This window comes from Podarcis raffonei, chromosome 3, assembly GCF_027172205.1.
Source record: "Podarcis raffonei isolate rPodRaf1 chromosome 3, rPodRaf1.pri, whole genome shotgun sequence".
In the NCBI taxonomy this organism is placed as follows: Eukaryota; Metazoa; Chordata; class Lepidosauria; order Squamata; family Lacertidae; genus Podarcis; species Podarcis raffonei.
The window spans coordinates 98,211,230-98,226,695 of NC_070604.1; the positions used below are offsets into that span (position 1 = coordinate 98,211,230).

At 40.5% G+C, this 15,466-nt stretch overlaps 1 protein-coding gene across 5 annotated transcripts in view; it reads right to left on the reverse strand.

Moving 5' to 3' along the window:
* Positions 1 to 1,212: 1,212 nt before the first annotated feature.
* The window catches only part of PROX1 (prospero homeobox 1), an 83,294-nt gene continuing 69,040 nt past the window's right edge, over positions 1,213 to 15,466 (reverse strand). For 3 of the 5 annotated variants that reach the window (XM_053383196.1, XM_053383198.1, XM_053383195.1), the window contains one exon: positions 1,213 to 11,004. In XM_053383196.1, coding sequence (XP_053239171.1) covers positions 10,816 to 11,004 — 189 coding nt within the window. In that variant the 3' untranslated portion in view covers positions 1,213 to 10,815. The remainder of the gene's footprint in view (positions 11,005 to 15,466) is intronic. The other 2 variants (XM_053383197.1, XM_053383200.1) reach the window with 1 other exon arrangement.

Genomic DNA, 15,466 nt, shown 5'->3' on the forward strand with positions numbered 1-15,466 from the left:
TAGATGTTCAAGACCTGACATAGCTGTAAGCACTAACCTGCTTAGCAGACATGCTAACAATCCTACTGTTCAGGATTGGAAAGCTCTGAAGCGCATAGCCCGGTATTTGAAAGGGACTTTGCACTACAGGCTGAGGTTCACCAGTCAGAAGACTGGAGGTCTTGAAATCTTTGCAGATGCTAGTTTTGGAAGTGACACCACGGATGGTACAAGCACTTCTGGAGTATGCTACATGTACAACCATTGTCTGTTTGACTGGCTGTGCAAGAAGCAGACGACAGTAAGCCTAAGTTCCTGTGAAGCAGAACTCAATGCTCTGTCATTTTCACTCATGGATTGTGAATGGTTGATGCAACTGTTTAAGGACATCAGAGTTTCTGTGAAATATCCTATACAAGTGTATCAAGACAATAGATCTTGTTTGGCTTTGCTGAACTCAGAGAGTTGCAAGCAAAGAACCAAGTACTTGCAGATTAAGCTACATCGTGCAAGAGAGTGTATTCAGAAAGGACTCATTCAGGTGTCCTACATGCCAGGAAATGAAATTCCTGCTGATCTGTTGTCTAAGGTTGTTAACAGAGAACAACTTAAGGTTTACGTACAAAGGTTGCAATTGGGTTGAACCACAGGTACTACAGGTTACACAGAAAGGGGGAGGATGTTAGGATATTTCCGTTCCACCTTAAAAGGGAGCAGGCTGTGAGTCACAGAGTCTGCGTATTTCCTGTTTCACAGGATGTTTCTGTTGTGTCTTTGCTTTCGTTTCTCTCTCGGTGCCTGAACACGCAAGCAGGCAGTCATGTTTTTCTTTGTTCTGATCACCGCTGAATAAACTTGGAAAAATGCTCTCCTGCTGTGCATCTTTCGCTGTGTGAATTCTGCTGATAGAGTGTGCATCAGCCTAAGAATGTGGCAATCTATTTCTGAGGCTTCGTGTCGCTAATTGCTGATACTGCGTGTCTACCAGAGATCGATGGATCGTCCGGCAGCCGGTTTGGGGGCTATGATGGACTTTATCTCCCTGGCAGTATCCCAACAAAACTCTCCTGGCTTCTGATGCTTCTCAACGACATGTTGGGGGGACTATTTTGATTCCCCAACAGGGAAAAAAAAGTGTGCTGTGTGTGTTCTGTAGAATACCTTGCTAACAGTGGTTCAGCCTTTGGCGCACCAGAGGAGAGGCTTTTTAGAAAGAAATATAAACCATGGCAATGAGCTTGTAATTTATATTTTATTTTGCACAAGCTTGCATATATACTGCACATACATTCAGTTCAGAGAAGATGGAAGGCACACAAGGCAATTGAACTACTGTATCCTTTAAGTGGTACAAAGCAAAAAGGTAAAGGTCTGGAGAGTATACAAAAGCTTAAAACACACAAAATAAGATTCCCTCCCTCCCACCCCAACCCCCCCAACCCCAAAAAACATTTTTTTCCTGATTTCTTTTCAATTTAGTAGCTGCCAAGCTAGAATTGTAATTCCCCGCCCCCCAAAATCAATTGTCTACTGCACCTTTTTTTCCCTCCATACAGACAGGGGAGTCTTCATGTTTTATCACATCATCAATTAATATTACAGTACATCCTTGGCAATACAAAATTGTACACCATCAAATAAATTAGGATAAATTAAACCAATAAATTATGCAAAGTCTTCAGAACAATAGACAACAACATCAACAAACAAACAAAAAGAAAATTCCACAGTTGAAATTGCCTCTAGCTAAAAAATAAATTTAAAAAAAAATTCAAAAATTGACTTTATTAATTCAGTTATTGTACTAAGTTCAAATTAAAGGGTCTTTATTACAAAAAAAAGTTTAATAATGCTATTTACAACATATTGCTAAATAATATAAAGGCAGTGTTTTTGTCACTTTCCTAACTATATACATATGAGAAGTAGCTGGGACAAGAGAAGTTTATGCCTTAACCTTTGATTCTTCCAGATAAATAAATAAATTTCTCTGAGTCTTTCGTCCAGATCTATATGGCCAAATATCTTCTCACTAAACGAACGTGTGTTTGTGTGTGTGTCAAAACCTACAGCAGCATACCTCAATTTGGTGCCCTCCAAGTTTAACTGGATTACAAATCCCATCATTCCTAGCCATTGGCGGGGCTGATGGGAACTGAAGTCCATCTGTACCTGAAGGACACCAGGCTGAAGAAAGTCTGACCTACAGTGTTATACTGTTATTAATGCCTTGTGAAAGTCCAGGCCATACATACTCGGGCTAGAATTCAAGGTTGAGTCTCATCCAGATTTGACTGTATATATCTTGTACAATTTTTAATATTTCTGATGACAGCTGAGAACATAAACTGAGGGTCTCAGATGGCAAAAGGAAAACAAGAAAAATGCCTGAAATCACCACCTTTCCTACTTCGAAACAGACCTATTCCTAAGAAGACACAAAAGTTAAACACCAGCTTTTTTTTTTAATCCCAGCTGAAAATATGAGCATTTTCAATGGTTTTTTTTTGTTTTTGTGTTTTTTTTTACAGCCAACAGTTCCACAGAAAAACAAAAATTGCATTTCCTTCAACAGAACATTTAAGTGCAATACAGTAACTGCTTACTCATATAAATCAGTTACATTCTTGAAAGGGGAGCTTTTTGAAAACAATGCTTATAAAAAAATGTCAAAACACAGAAGAGATACCCAAAAGAAGTCTTTGCACTAGAACATCAATAATTACTATATAATACACATGACAAATAGAGGAGGATTTATTTTTTTTAATTTTTGATTCATTTTCATGTACAATGCTCATTTGAGGGGGTTTGCAAACCACTTCTTATATATATTTATATTTATTTATTTATATATATTTATATATATTTATATCTTTCTGTTCTGCTGGTGAAAGTCCTATATTTAAAGCCACAAAATCTTCACTTTTATTTCTTAGTTACTATTAACCTGGAGGGAGGGAACCCTTTGCCAATAAATTATTTTGTGCACATGGGAAGGGGGGGAAATTCAGTAATTTTACAGAAACTGAATCACTCATGTCCTGGACACATGATGAGAGAGAGAGAGAGAGAGAGAGAGAGAGAGAGAGAGAGAGAGAGAGAGCTCTTTTAAAAAGTATTGAGCTGGGTTTTAAAGAATGCTTTCAACTATCTATACAGTTACTGCAGCGTTTCTTATAAATTTAACAGATGTTCTCAGAGTGTAGTTATTAAAATCATGTGCCTTTTATTTGAGAAAAGCCGTCAAGCTGAATATATACATTGCTTTATAAAAGTTCCCCTCAGCTATAGATGTTCACCCACATACCTGGTACAGTAACAATGATTCTGCAAACTTAAAACACTTTAAATTAAATAATACTCAGAGGCACAAAAGCAAACCTCAGGATTATATGGGCGAACACTTCATTAAATAATTACTACATTCTAATATCTTTCACTTTTTAAAAACCATTTAATGTGAAGCGCTCCCATTACACAACCAGAGATACAGTAAGAATTAAATGTTTCATAGTTTCAAATAGAACATTCTTCTCACAAAACATAACAAATGTCTAAAATAGGTTCTTAATCTACATTGGAAAAAGGTAAGCTTTTCACTTCACACGCATATTGTGTGTGTATAAGCTTATATACATATATATATATCTATATATATATTATCGTATGTATATGTGGGTATATATGTATGTATATGTATACACATATATATATTACGTATGAAATATTGCTTCTATACTACTTTTTATTAGGCTAAGAAAACACAAGATCTGCACCACTATTACAAAAAAGTTGGCTTTCTACAAGATTTTGTTGTTTTTTTCCAAAATTGAATGCCGCCCAAAGGACTGAGAAAAAAATAATTTGCATTATCAAACTGTTCTAAAAATTCTCTTCTTCAAAAACTTAGTCTCCTGCTTTTTAATTTTTTTTTCTTTAAAAAGACACAAAATATGCATAGCTAACATCATGTCAAAGAGCTGAAAAAACAGGGTGGGAGAGGGTGGGAGAAAAGAACCTAGCTTATTGCGGCTGTGAGGAAAGGGGCAGGAAAAGGTTCAAAAAGATGAAAATTGTTAAGCCACAGAAGGCACAAGAACAGTTGTACTTGTGAAGGGGAGGAAAAACTGGTGATTTGAAGGATTTTTGTTGTGTTGTTGTTCCCTAATCCTTCTGCTGGTGAATGTAAGGTCTAGGCACTCACTATAACCTCACCTTTGTCAACACAGATCGGGGAGGTGGAAGGGCCAGTGTTGGATCACAGCTATTTCTGAACTCCTTTCCCCATGTAAACCTTTCTTTACCACAACAAAAGCAGCCTGATGACCCAATCCGATGCACAGTTTTGCTCAGAAACGGCATGGCAGCTGATGTGTGTGTGTGTGTCTGTGTGAGAGAGGGGGGTGTGATTATTGCGGGCCCTGCTCCATGCCACGCCTGCGGTAGTTTGCTGACATCCCAGGCTCAGCAGCGCAGGGTCAGCAATATGCATAGCTGTCAACTTTTCCCTTTTCTTGTGAGGAATCCTATTCGGAATAAGGGAATTTCCCTTAAAAAAAGGGAAAAGTTGACAGCTATGGCAATACGACACCAGCAACTGCTATCGCTAGGCAAAGCTGCCGCAAAAGACACATCGTAATGGCAAAAGCACATCTGCACTACAAGCTCATGTTGGTTTTGCAGAGGTTGCAAAGGCAATGGCTCTCCTGCAACTGGGAACTGAATTCTCCCAGTTTTTATGGGTGGGATGTTGGTTGCTTGGTTGGTTGGGCATGGCCACTTAACCTAAGGTTACCAGATTTTTTTTCAATGAATCCAGGGACACTTTTCAACTTCCTACTAAATAGATGGATTTTGTCAGGGGACTGATTTGTAAATCCGGGGATTGTCCCCAGGAAACGGGGACATCTGGTAAGCTTAGCTTAACCGACTTTGGGGTGAGCGATGGTCTTCACTCAGGTCTGCTCCCCAGGAATATATTCCAGCCAGTACTGCTATACCCTGTATATCTGGAGGAGCTCACCTACAAAGCCATTATTAGGGGCATGGCAGAGGCAGCTGCCTCAACTGCAATCCTATGTGTTTTTTTAGGCTTAGCATTCTTGCTTTCTTCATAATGGGATTATAATGGGCAGCACAGTAGGGGAAAACCCCTTCCGCACAAAAGACTTCCATGGCAATGGACATTTGTAGGATCAGGGTCAGATCAAATTATATATATATATATATATATATATATATATATATATATATATATATGGGGAATATTAAAGAGCAATGATGATGAAGATTACTTGAAGTACAGCAAAGATCGATGCTTTCTATTTTATTTTATGTGCCTTGGAAGGCACAAAGGCAATATGGCTATATAATGCAATGAAGTCACCATAAATCTAGTTGAATTGTATATGTCAATATATCAGATCAAGACTTGCCTGTTTCTCCTTCCTTAGCATTCTTGTGTGTCATTCACTAGTGATTTGATGTATGCTACGTATAAATAAATAAATAAAATAATGCCCCAAGCTGTAGTGTTCAACCAAATTCAAATAATCACATTTTCAGTCAATAATAATTATAGTAGTGATAATCGCACAAAACCAGTAATGCTAACAATTAACAGCGAAAACAAAAACACGTATAAGGAAAATTTTTCTAGAATTGCATCTAATATATATTATATGTGAAGTATGGCTTTAGTATGGTAGTTGTGGGGTTTTTTATGTTTCTAGGTGGCTGAGTTCACACATAATGCAAAGGCAAAACATAGCTTAGCAAAAGTGAACAATTGTGTCAATACTCAGATGTAAAGTGTGGCTGCTTCAATCCTGCACTACCCAAAAGTAAAACATGGTTTGGTTCAACATTATGTCTAAAGCTGAGTCTCCCTCCGTAAGCCAAGAACAAACCATGGCTACAGCTTGTGGTTTGTCTGGAGCAAGACAAACCATTAGCCTGAGTTCAGACATAACACAAAACTAAACCATGTCATAACATGACAGTAGCAGGACCAGGAGAGGCGTGAAGAAACTATGAATTTTCCCCACTTGCACGTTCACGCTTAGCCATGGTTTACCTTAGGATTACATGTGAAACTGGCCAATGAAACAGCAGACTCTGTATGTAAGCGATCGCTACAAAAATGGGTCCCCTCCCCAATTAATAAAGTTAAGTATATGCACAGCCCAATGGTAAATTGTTCTTGTGATAGCATTGGGGGGGGGGAATAGCTCTTGAAGGCCTCCTCTACATTTCCAGAAAGCTTCAGCAGAAATGTGTCCTGAATCAGAAATGGAATAGTCCCATTACTCAATGAAGAAGCATATTGAGATGTTCTGAGAAGCAATGGCACAGCAGGACAGAAAGCACAGCAGTAAGTACTTCAAGCAAGAGATACTTGCTAGTGCAGAAATCTAGAGCTGCAGTCATTATTTGGGCATGGCAGTAGCTCTGCCTCCAATGTCACTAAGCACATCTAGGCCAGCAGTGCTTGGAACAGGGACAAACATCCTGAACGTGGGGTTGCAGGAGATCGTCAGCAAAATCCGACATATACAATGGATGCAATGGTCTGCCCATTGTGCACAAATTAAAAGTGGCAATTATGCTGTCAACTGTATGGATGCAAAAAGCAAAACTGTACTAAGTACTTTAGAGGAAGTCTAGAAGCAGCATGGCTTGCTTTGAGTGCAGAGCATACTACAACTAATTGGTGGTCCTTTATCCCATGGTATTGGCTAAATCACCTACACTGCATAGACACAATTCACATCTGAAAATAACAGCAGGGGCTGCAATCCACAGAGTGGCAAGTGAAAAAAGAAGCTTATGTACAATTAGGCGCAGTTCAGACATTCAATAGACCATAGTTTATGAAGATAGGAACAAGTGCCAAGCCAGAAAGCTCTGCCCTTGCTTCCTCACTTTGTGCACCTGCTTGGCACTTATATCCTGGTCTGTATAAACTATGGTTCATGTCCGAAACAGGGAACTGCGGTTTGATGTCAGGTTACTAGCCAGGTTCTTGAATGTGGATCAAACTGTAGTTTAAGATCCTGGTTAATAAACTGGTATCACAGCTCCCAAGTTTGGATACGATTGGGAACTAGATTTTAAACAAACCAGGATTGAAGTGCTAAGGATGACATGCAAGGGGAGAGCCATGTTCCTAGTTTAAAAAACCATGGTTTACTGGGCCAGGGATGTTACATATGAAAAGACCCATTGGGCTTTGCTTGTAGTGTATGTTGCCTGAATGTATTTGCTTGTATTATTGTGCAAAAGTCTTGCACCAAGAAAATGGGTACTCAGCATGGATAAATTCTGTTATTGCATGTGGAAGAGGGTCGCTAGATTGTGGTCCTGGTGTCCTAGTTTGCTTGTTTTTAATCAGCAGGTTTTTAAGGCTTTCACTGACTACTACTTTCATCCATTTCTGTCTCTTCAAGCAGTATTTGTAAATGAAGCATCTTCGCAATGACTAGGTCAGCTTTTTCAAAATATATATAATGTTGCATGGGGTAAACTTTCACTCTTCAAACTCAAAAGACAATTGTTTAATAAGAAAAAAAAATGAAGTTCAAGAAATGGAGTAAAAGGTAGGGTCCTTTAAAAAAAATTAAATTGCTAAGCTATAAAAAAGATACCTTGGCTAACTGGTATCAAATCTGTATCAAATTGCCAGTAAGGGGTGGATAAGGAAAACTGCTAGCCCAGATAACAATAAATTCTTACTGCATCTGTACAAAAGACAACAGAGAAACGACAAATACATAGTGCCATAGAATATAAGAAAACATTACTAGACACTACACCTTTGCAAAAATGCCCAAAGTAAAAAGGAGACCACTGAAGAAAGCATTTAAAACTAACAGCAAGCTTTTAAGAAAAAAGCTGGTTATTGTATCAATTCACTGCAGTTGTATTCATTCAACTCCTATTACTAATTTTCCACTCTAAGGTAAACTTATTTTGGTCACCTTGTGGAGAAATTCCATCTGTGGCTGCTTTAAAATATGAATTCTGTTTCAGTAAATGTCAAAAATCAGGGCCAACTAGATCCGCTAAGTGCTGCAGTGGTCTGAATATAGGCCACGCTCTCCTGCCCCTCCCCCAAATCTGGCTTGTATAAACCTGAATACAGTCTACGATTGTGCTCTTATAGCTAGAGATACCTTGATTTAACAAATCCATATAGGGAGTGGCTAGATTTGGGGATGGCTTATATTCAGACCCATATTGTTTTATCCACTCGGCGCCAGAAATGGCCGCCATGTGTCTATCTCCTCACAGCAACAACATAAAGCAATTGGCTATTGTGGTATCTTCCTGCCCCATGCAGGTGGACAAGCATAGAACATTATGGGCTGCATATAGTGATGTATAGTAGATATTACAGAGGGGCAGGAATATGCATATGGTGGCCATTTCCATTGGGTGTTACAAGGAAGAATCATGTCTCGTTTGGCCTTGGTGAAATCATATTTGTCTGCAGCTGGGACTCGCATTGATGCATGTGGCTCTTCAACGCAAGGTGGTGGTGAAAAGGGGAAAGTTCTCTTGATGAGAAGTGACAGAAAAGCACTGGTAAGCCCCATTCTGGTAAGCACTACGCTCTTTTTTTATTTTATGCCGCTGACTTTTGTTGTAGAAGAGAAGTGGTTTGATCAAGTTTACTTCCGTGTTAATGAATCACTTACGATTGAGGAAATAATAAAAGTGGCTAGCTTCTGCTTCCCTAGCCCAAAAGACAGGGATAAAGTTTCTCCGTGATTTATAGGCAACAAACCCAGAGGCACTGAAGCCTCCTCAACTCCAAGGAAGTGAGAAAGCACCGTTAACCACTTAAGTTCCTGCTGGGTTCAATGAAACTTGGAATAGCCCATTTTTGCTGGAGTTGTGTTCTCTCTATGTATTGTGCTGTGTTTATTCCTTTAAACAAAAATGTCTTAAATGTCTCTGTGCCAGCTTTCTCTGATCTGGTGCCCTCCACATGTCAGCTCCCATCAACCCCAGCCAGAAAAATACAAGCTTTCTTGTACTTTGATCCGACGTATCTTTTTGTTTTGCTTTGCTTTACATTTTTCTTTTTTTCTTTTTTGCTTCTTCAGCAATTAATTTTTAGAATAAAGCAAAGGTATGTTACAGTGTTTCTCAGATGAAAGGGTAATTTCAAACATTACTTTTCAGGTAAAAATGTGAAATATCAAATATATACACCACTTGAGGGTCTGGTTGGGACAGAGGAACGTATTTTGATAAAGATGGCTCCCAGGATGTGGGGGAAACCTGACCGTTCAGTGTGGTAAAGGGAAAGGACACCTTAATAAAGCGGATTAATCCTAACAACAATTATTCAGAAGTAAGTTCTAGGTTCCATGGCACATACCTCCCCGAGTATGTGTGCATAGGATTGTAACCTTAAAGGCACACCGATTCCCACAGGAGAGAGTTACCACAATATTTACTGGTGAAATACAGGGACTTAAAAATGCTCAGCTATGGCTGAGAGCCATACAAGAGTTTTGTTTTGTTTTTTGCTCTACGGAGAGTGAAATACTACTGCTTTTATAAGCTGACCGTATTATTACGACACTTAAAATCACTCCTAGAATGCTGTGTATAGCCTCTTCGATAATACCAAAACCCCTTGCCTTAATTTACTTGCAGTATTGCTTTGTTTGAAATGCAGTTGGGTGGTGGTGGCGGCAAGATTTAGGTGAACAGTGGTGGGAGCAAAGCTCAAAAGCAAGCAAAACTCTCAGCACTGGAATCTGGGGTTCTAACTCCATCTCCCTAATCTGTTTGAACCCGAACCTTGCTGGAATCTTGGTCCAATCCAAAATAGAGCCTTTTCAGGCCTGCAGTGGGTTCACAGAAACTCTTCCTCTCCATTCCCTACCTTACTGAAGGGATGGACAAGATGGGGAAATCACTGCAGTAGAGAAGTTTTCTTCAATCTTGAGTCTCCAGATGTTGTTGGACTACAACTCCCATCTTCCCTAACCATTGGCTAATGGCTGTGGCTGATGAGAACTGTTGTCCAATGATGAATGTTGTCCCTTCCAATTCTATGGTTTTATGACCTTACGCTATCTGGGGACAGAAGGTTGAAGAACATTGCAGTGGGGTATATGGCAGAAGATGCACATGGCTGCAGCAGCATCTAGGGGCACTGGAAAACGGGGCAAAATGATTTGGGGGGAGGGCATATGTTGTCCTTGTAAGAGAAAAGCTTGAAGACCGGTGTGGATAGATACTGCCTTTGACGTTCAAGTAACTGAAAGGGTTGTTTATATGTCTTCTAAACTATAACACAAAAAATCTACCGCCTTCAATGAACAGTTGAGCTAAAATTTAGAAAGCTCTATGCTTGTAAAATGCCTCTCTAGAATTGCGAGCTTCGTACAAACGAAGAAAACATCACTGTAGGATTGCGACATTTGTCTTTCTAAGACAAAATGCCACTTTGTAGCAAAATGTAATGCCCTAAACTTACTAAAACAGGCTTGCACACACTTCAAAACATTCTTCTCCCTGAAAAAGAAAAGTAACTCAAATGTTTCCCCTTCCAAATATTAAAAATCATGGGCAAAAGTAAAACAAAACTTGGAGTTAAAATAATTATCAACTTGTTACTTATCAAATAAAAATAATCATGGTGGATTCTTATTTGATTCTATATATATATATATATATATATATATATATATATATATATATATGAAATTAATATAGACACACGTACACACACACACACTCACATGCACAACATGGGCATCAAAAATGGGGTCTGCTAATTTTTTATACATTCATAAATAGTGGTTGAAATCTCTACTCATGGAGAAGCTCTTGGAGGCAGTTTGGGGATTTGAAAATCTCAGGAACTTCACTGTCCAGCTTACAGATGACCTTGTATATGGCCTTCTTCCAGGAAGGATCAACATCTTTGCCTGCGATAATGGCATTGAAAAACTCTCGTAATGTGATCTGAGCCACTTCCAGGAATCTCTCTGGAACCTGCTGATACAAGGAGACAATGGCATTAATAAAAGTTTTCAGTTTCAAGTCTCTGGGTCTTCAAAGGAAACTGAGCTAAGTTCTTGCTTTCAAAAGGGAGCTTACATAGCACCTGCATTTTCTAAATGCGGCAGGCCTCTATTCTCTTAGGCAAGGCTGTTATATATAGTACAATAGTAATAACTTTTAAAACATGTGTTAGCTAGCTTTGCAAAGTTGAACCACAGAATGTAGGTATTAAAATATGAACATCTGGGTTTAGTGGGTGCTGGATTTATAAGATATAATTAGCAGAGGAAGGCAATGGAAAGAGTAAAAAAATAAAAAATACAAAGAGCAATAATACACAGCTATTGAAGATCTGCAGGAGCTTTTTGCCCAAATATTGATGTGTTTCTTCCTCTTTTCTCTGAGAATTTAGCACGTGCTGAAAAGAACATTGCCTCTTAATTCCAGCATACTCAATTAATAATTTTTTATTATTTGTCCTGTGGAACGCCCTCCCATCAAATGGCAGAGAGATAAATAATTATACGACCTTCCATAGACGTCTGAAGGCAGCCCTGTATCGGGACTCTTTAATGTGTGATGTTCTGTTGTGTTCTGTTGTGATTGTTTCTTTATATATTATGTTGGAAGCTGACCAGAATGGCTAGGGCAACAAAGATGGGTATGTATGTATGTATGTATGTATGTATGTATGTATGTATAAATAAATAAATTTTGTTATTGTTGTTCTAGTCCCAGCTAATTCTGAAAGCCTATCAAAGAAATAAGGGTATCTAATAATGATGTTTAGCTGTTTTAAAAGGAGCACCTAGTCAAGCTCCCTTCCAATGGCCTGGTTGAGAAGTTGCTTTGTTTGTTGTGCTCCCATAACATTTCCTTGCACTCAGACATTATAGCCCCCCTTCAACCTGAGTTTTCAAAAAAAAAAAAAACACCCCTATGCTTCTGATGTGTGTTTGTGTTGTGACCATGGACCCAGGTTCATTCTGACCTATTAAGTTTCTAAATGACAACCCAGTCTATCTGGCGTACAGTGGCTAACCCGGAAATAGTACCTCAGGTTAAGAACTTTGCTTCAGGATGAGAACAGAAATTGTGCTCCAGCAGCACGGCGGCAACAGGAGGCTCCATTAGCTAAAATGGTGCTTCAGCTTAAGAACAGTTTCAGGTTAAGAACGGACCTCCGGAACGAATTAAGCACTTAACCTGAGGTACCACTGTATTGGAAATCATTGCACACGGATGCGCGGCTTCCAGCGTCTTCTGCAACTATGGGTTGGAGAAAAGTGCCCTTGCCATGAAGGCAACTTCCTCTAAATCATCTCCTTTTCATTCATTTGTTTTGCAAGTTGAATCTATGCAGCCAAGCGGCTGTGGTGCTGTCGAGTGTCATGGAGCTTACTTCCCGCAGGAAACACTTACGGTATTATTTATTGCAGATTCAAGCCCACTTTGTCATGTCATCCCATGCGAGTGGCCACTCACAATGCAACTCTTGTCAGCAGAGCTTCTGAAGACCTGGGACTGCACATGTCAGCAGTGGGCGTGGCCAAAGGCACACAGCTACCGCCCCTCCTCTGATGATGGTCTGTGCAAAAGAGCTGAGGAAGGGGATTACTGTCCCTCCCCGCTCAGCAGATGATACATCTGGGAAGGGACAACTTGCCTCCTCATTAGGGTGCTTAAACCTCTCTGTGTCCACCCTAGATCAGGGTCTAATCTAGATTTATTTCCTTTTGTCAAAATTGGTGAGATCTTGTGTGGGTGGTGGGGGCATAAACAATTGCCAGGCCGGTGTGTCATCTGGTCGACGAGCCAGATGGATAGTTTTGACCTGATTAAGCCAACTTTTTATCTTCAGCTCAAGCATTTCTCTATGCATTTTGGGGCATAACCCACTCAAAGGACTTTCCTGAAGACGGGGACCACCAACTATCTGTAATTTCAGATCCAGCTAACAAAACCCTTTCCTCCCAGCTGCTCTTGAAGGAGTTCATCCACCTTCTTCACACTTCATACAGAAAACCTTAAACGTCTCCTCCTGTAACAAAGCGCCAAAAGCTTTCTCGCCCGTTGTAGCAGATGACACAGCAGTGATCTAGGAGCCAGGTTTTGCCATGAGGCAGACATGTGATCAGCTGCTGCTGAAGTCAGTGGGAGTCGCTTGCATGCGCTAGAGGGTGGAATTTGGACCCAAACACTGAGTGTCATTTGCAAATGGCATATTGACTCATAATACTGAAGGCGTGATATGCAAAGAGAGACGGGGGGGGGATTCAATATTCAGGATTGAAAAAAATGTCCGTCTTTTCTAGGGAAAAATAGTTCGACAACACACCGCTGTGTCATATAAACACTAAATATGCTAACTATTTGATGCTGGTGTTTGTAGGGGTCTACAATCAGAGGCTGTATAGTTCTAGGAATCCTTCCCTTGAAAACGACAGCTCTTGTTATTGTCCAAATCTGATTATGGAGGGCTGGGAGTTTGGGGAGGGTGGGAGGTATTTGCCAAATGTTATGGAAAGATAACAAATATTTGATAAATAAAGTCAAATATTTTTCTGTAGGTTTGGTTAAGTATTCAAAAACAACAGACATTTTCCCCTTCAGAGTTGTGCTACAGATTAAAAAAGAGAACTTAAGAGCCCTCATAAAAAAAGAAATGGAGTCAAGGATGGCATGAAAAGGCAAGGGAACTTACCATGACAGGGATGGAGAAGATGTGGTCTCCAAATGTGGATGAACTACAACTCCCATGACCCCTAACTACTGGCCATTCTGGTTGCAGCTGGTGGGAGTTGGAGTCGAACATATGGAGGTCACAAATTCCCCATCCCAGTTCCAGGAAGCTGCCTTATACGGAGCTGGACCATTGGTCTATCTAGTTCAATGTTGTCTACACCAGTGATCTTCAACCTTGGGTCCTCAGATATTGATGGACTACAACTCCCACAATCCCTAGCCAATCTAGTCCATGGTCATGGATGATGGGATGATGTTGTCTAACAACATCAGGGCAGGGACCTAGGGTTGAAGAACACTGGTCTACACAAACTGGTAGTGGTTCTCTAGGTTTTCAGGCAGGGTTATTTTCTAACTGGAGATACCAGATATTGAACTTGAGACCTTCTGCATGCAAGGTACAGTAGATGCTCTAGCACTGAGCTGTGATGGTGCTTCCCCATATGCGGTATGAAACCGCCTTATACTAAGCCAGCCCATCAATGTCTAGTCTTGATTGGCAGGGATTGTGGTGTGGTGATGAGTCTTACAGCTCTTTGTTGCACCCAGCCCTTTGCCAGTAGCCTTCCACAACCTGTGCCCATCCAGATGTTGCTAGACTACAACTCCCATCAACCCACTGGCCATAAAGGCTTGGGCTGATGTGGTAGCTTGGAGAAGGCCATGCTAGACAAGCAAATGAACAAGCTAATCAGTATCACAGAGGCGGGACATCATTCCAGAGAATATATGGAACTCCTATTTAATTGTTTGTTGAATTTACATAGCGTCCCAACCTGCAGGTCTCAGGGCATTTCACAGGAAAACTCCTACAGAACAAATGTGTGTAAAAAAAAAAAGAGCTCTAAAGGAAGAAAAGCTGAATGGATTCTTTGCAATAACTTTCACTGAACGTGTTGGAGGGAAACAATGGGAAAGAGAAGTGACAAAGGTTGCAGAGCCAAATAACACTTGGCCAAGTGTTCCTAAAGAACTTTGATATTTCAGTGCACACCCCCCCACGCATGCACACACACCATTTTTGGTAAGCAAATTTAAAATTTAGATTTTATTCATTAATCTGTTCAAATGATGCCAGGTATAGTTTGCTAGAGGTTATTCAGAGGATGTGACAAACAAATGTGACAGTGATTGGGTACAGGGCCACATAAAGTCTGTAGTCGATGGTGTTGTGGGCGGCAATGCTCACTTTAATTCCTAAAAGCCAAGTCACTAGTGCTTACCAGGAGGGAGAAGGGGAGGGCCAAGGCTGTGGGGAGGTCAGCATGATGCAAACGCACTGACAGTAGGGCTGGATTGACTCCGCTGGAGGGTTTTCACTGTGCCAGCCTCCCTGCCACCTTGCCCCTCTCCCTCCTGGTAAGCAGCAGCAGCTCAGCTGTCAGGAGGTCAGGTAAGCACCGCCTCTCCCCTGCACGCCGGCCGCTGCTGCTTACAGGAACCGCTAGAACAGTAGGAAACAGAGGGCAGGAATAAATGGATGCTATGTGAAGTGTAAACAGCAGGGCCCTTCAAGGGTCTGCGGACTCTCACTGTTAACTTGATGAGAGGTGAACAGTAAGGTAGCCAGGTTTGGAGATGACCCCAGATTATTCAATTATAGCAGATGATTAAGAGCTCCTACAGCTTCTCTTCGGAACAGATGAAGCGCTTCAAGCTTCAGATGAAATTCAAAGTAACTCATACAACACGAAAGAATCAGATGCCCGAT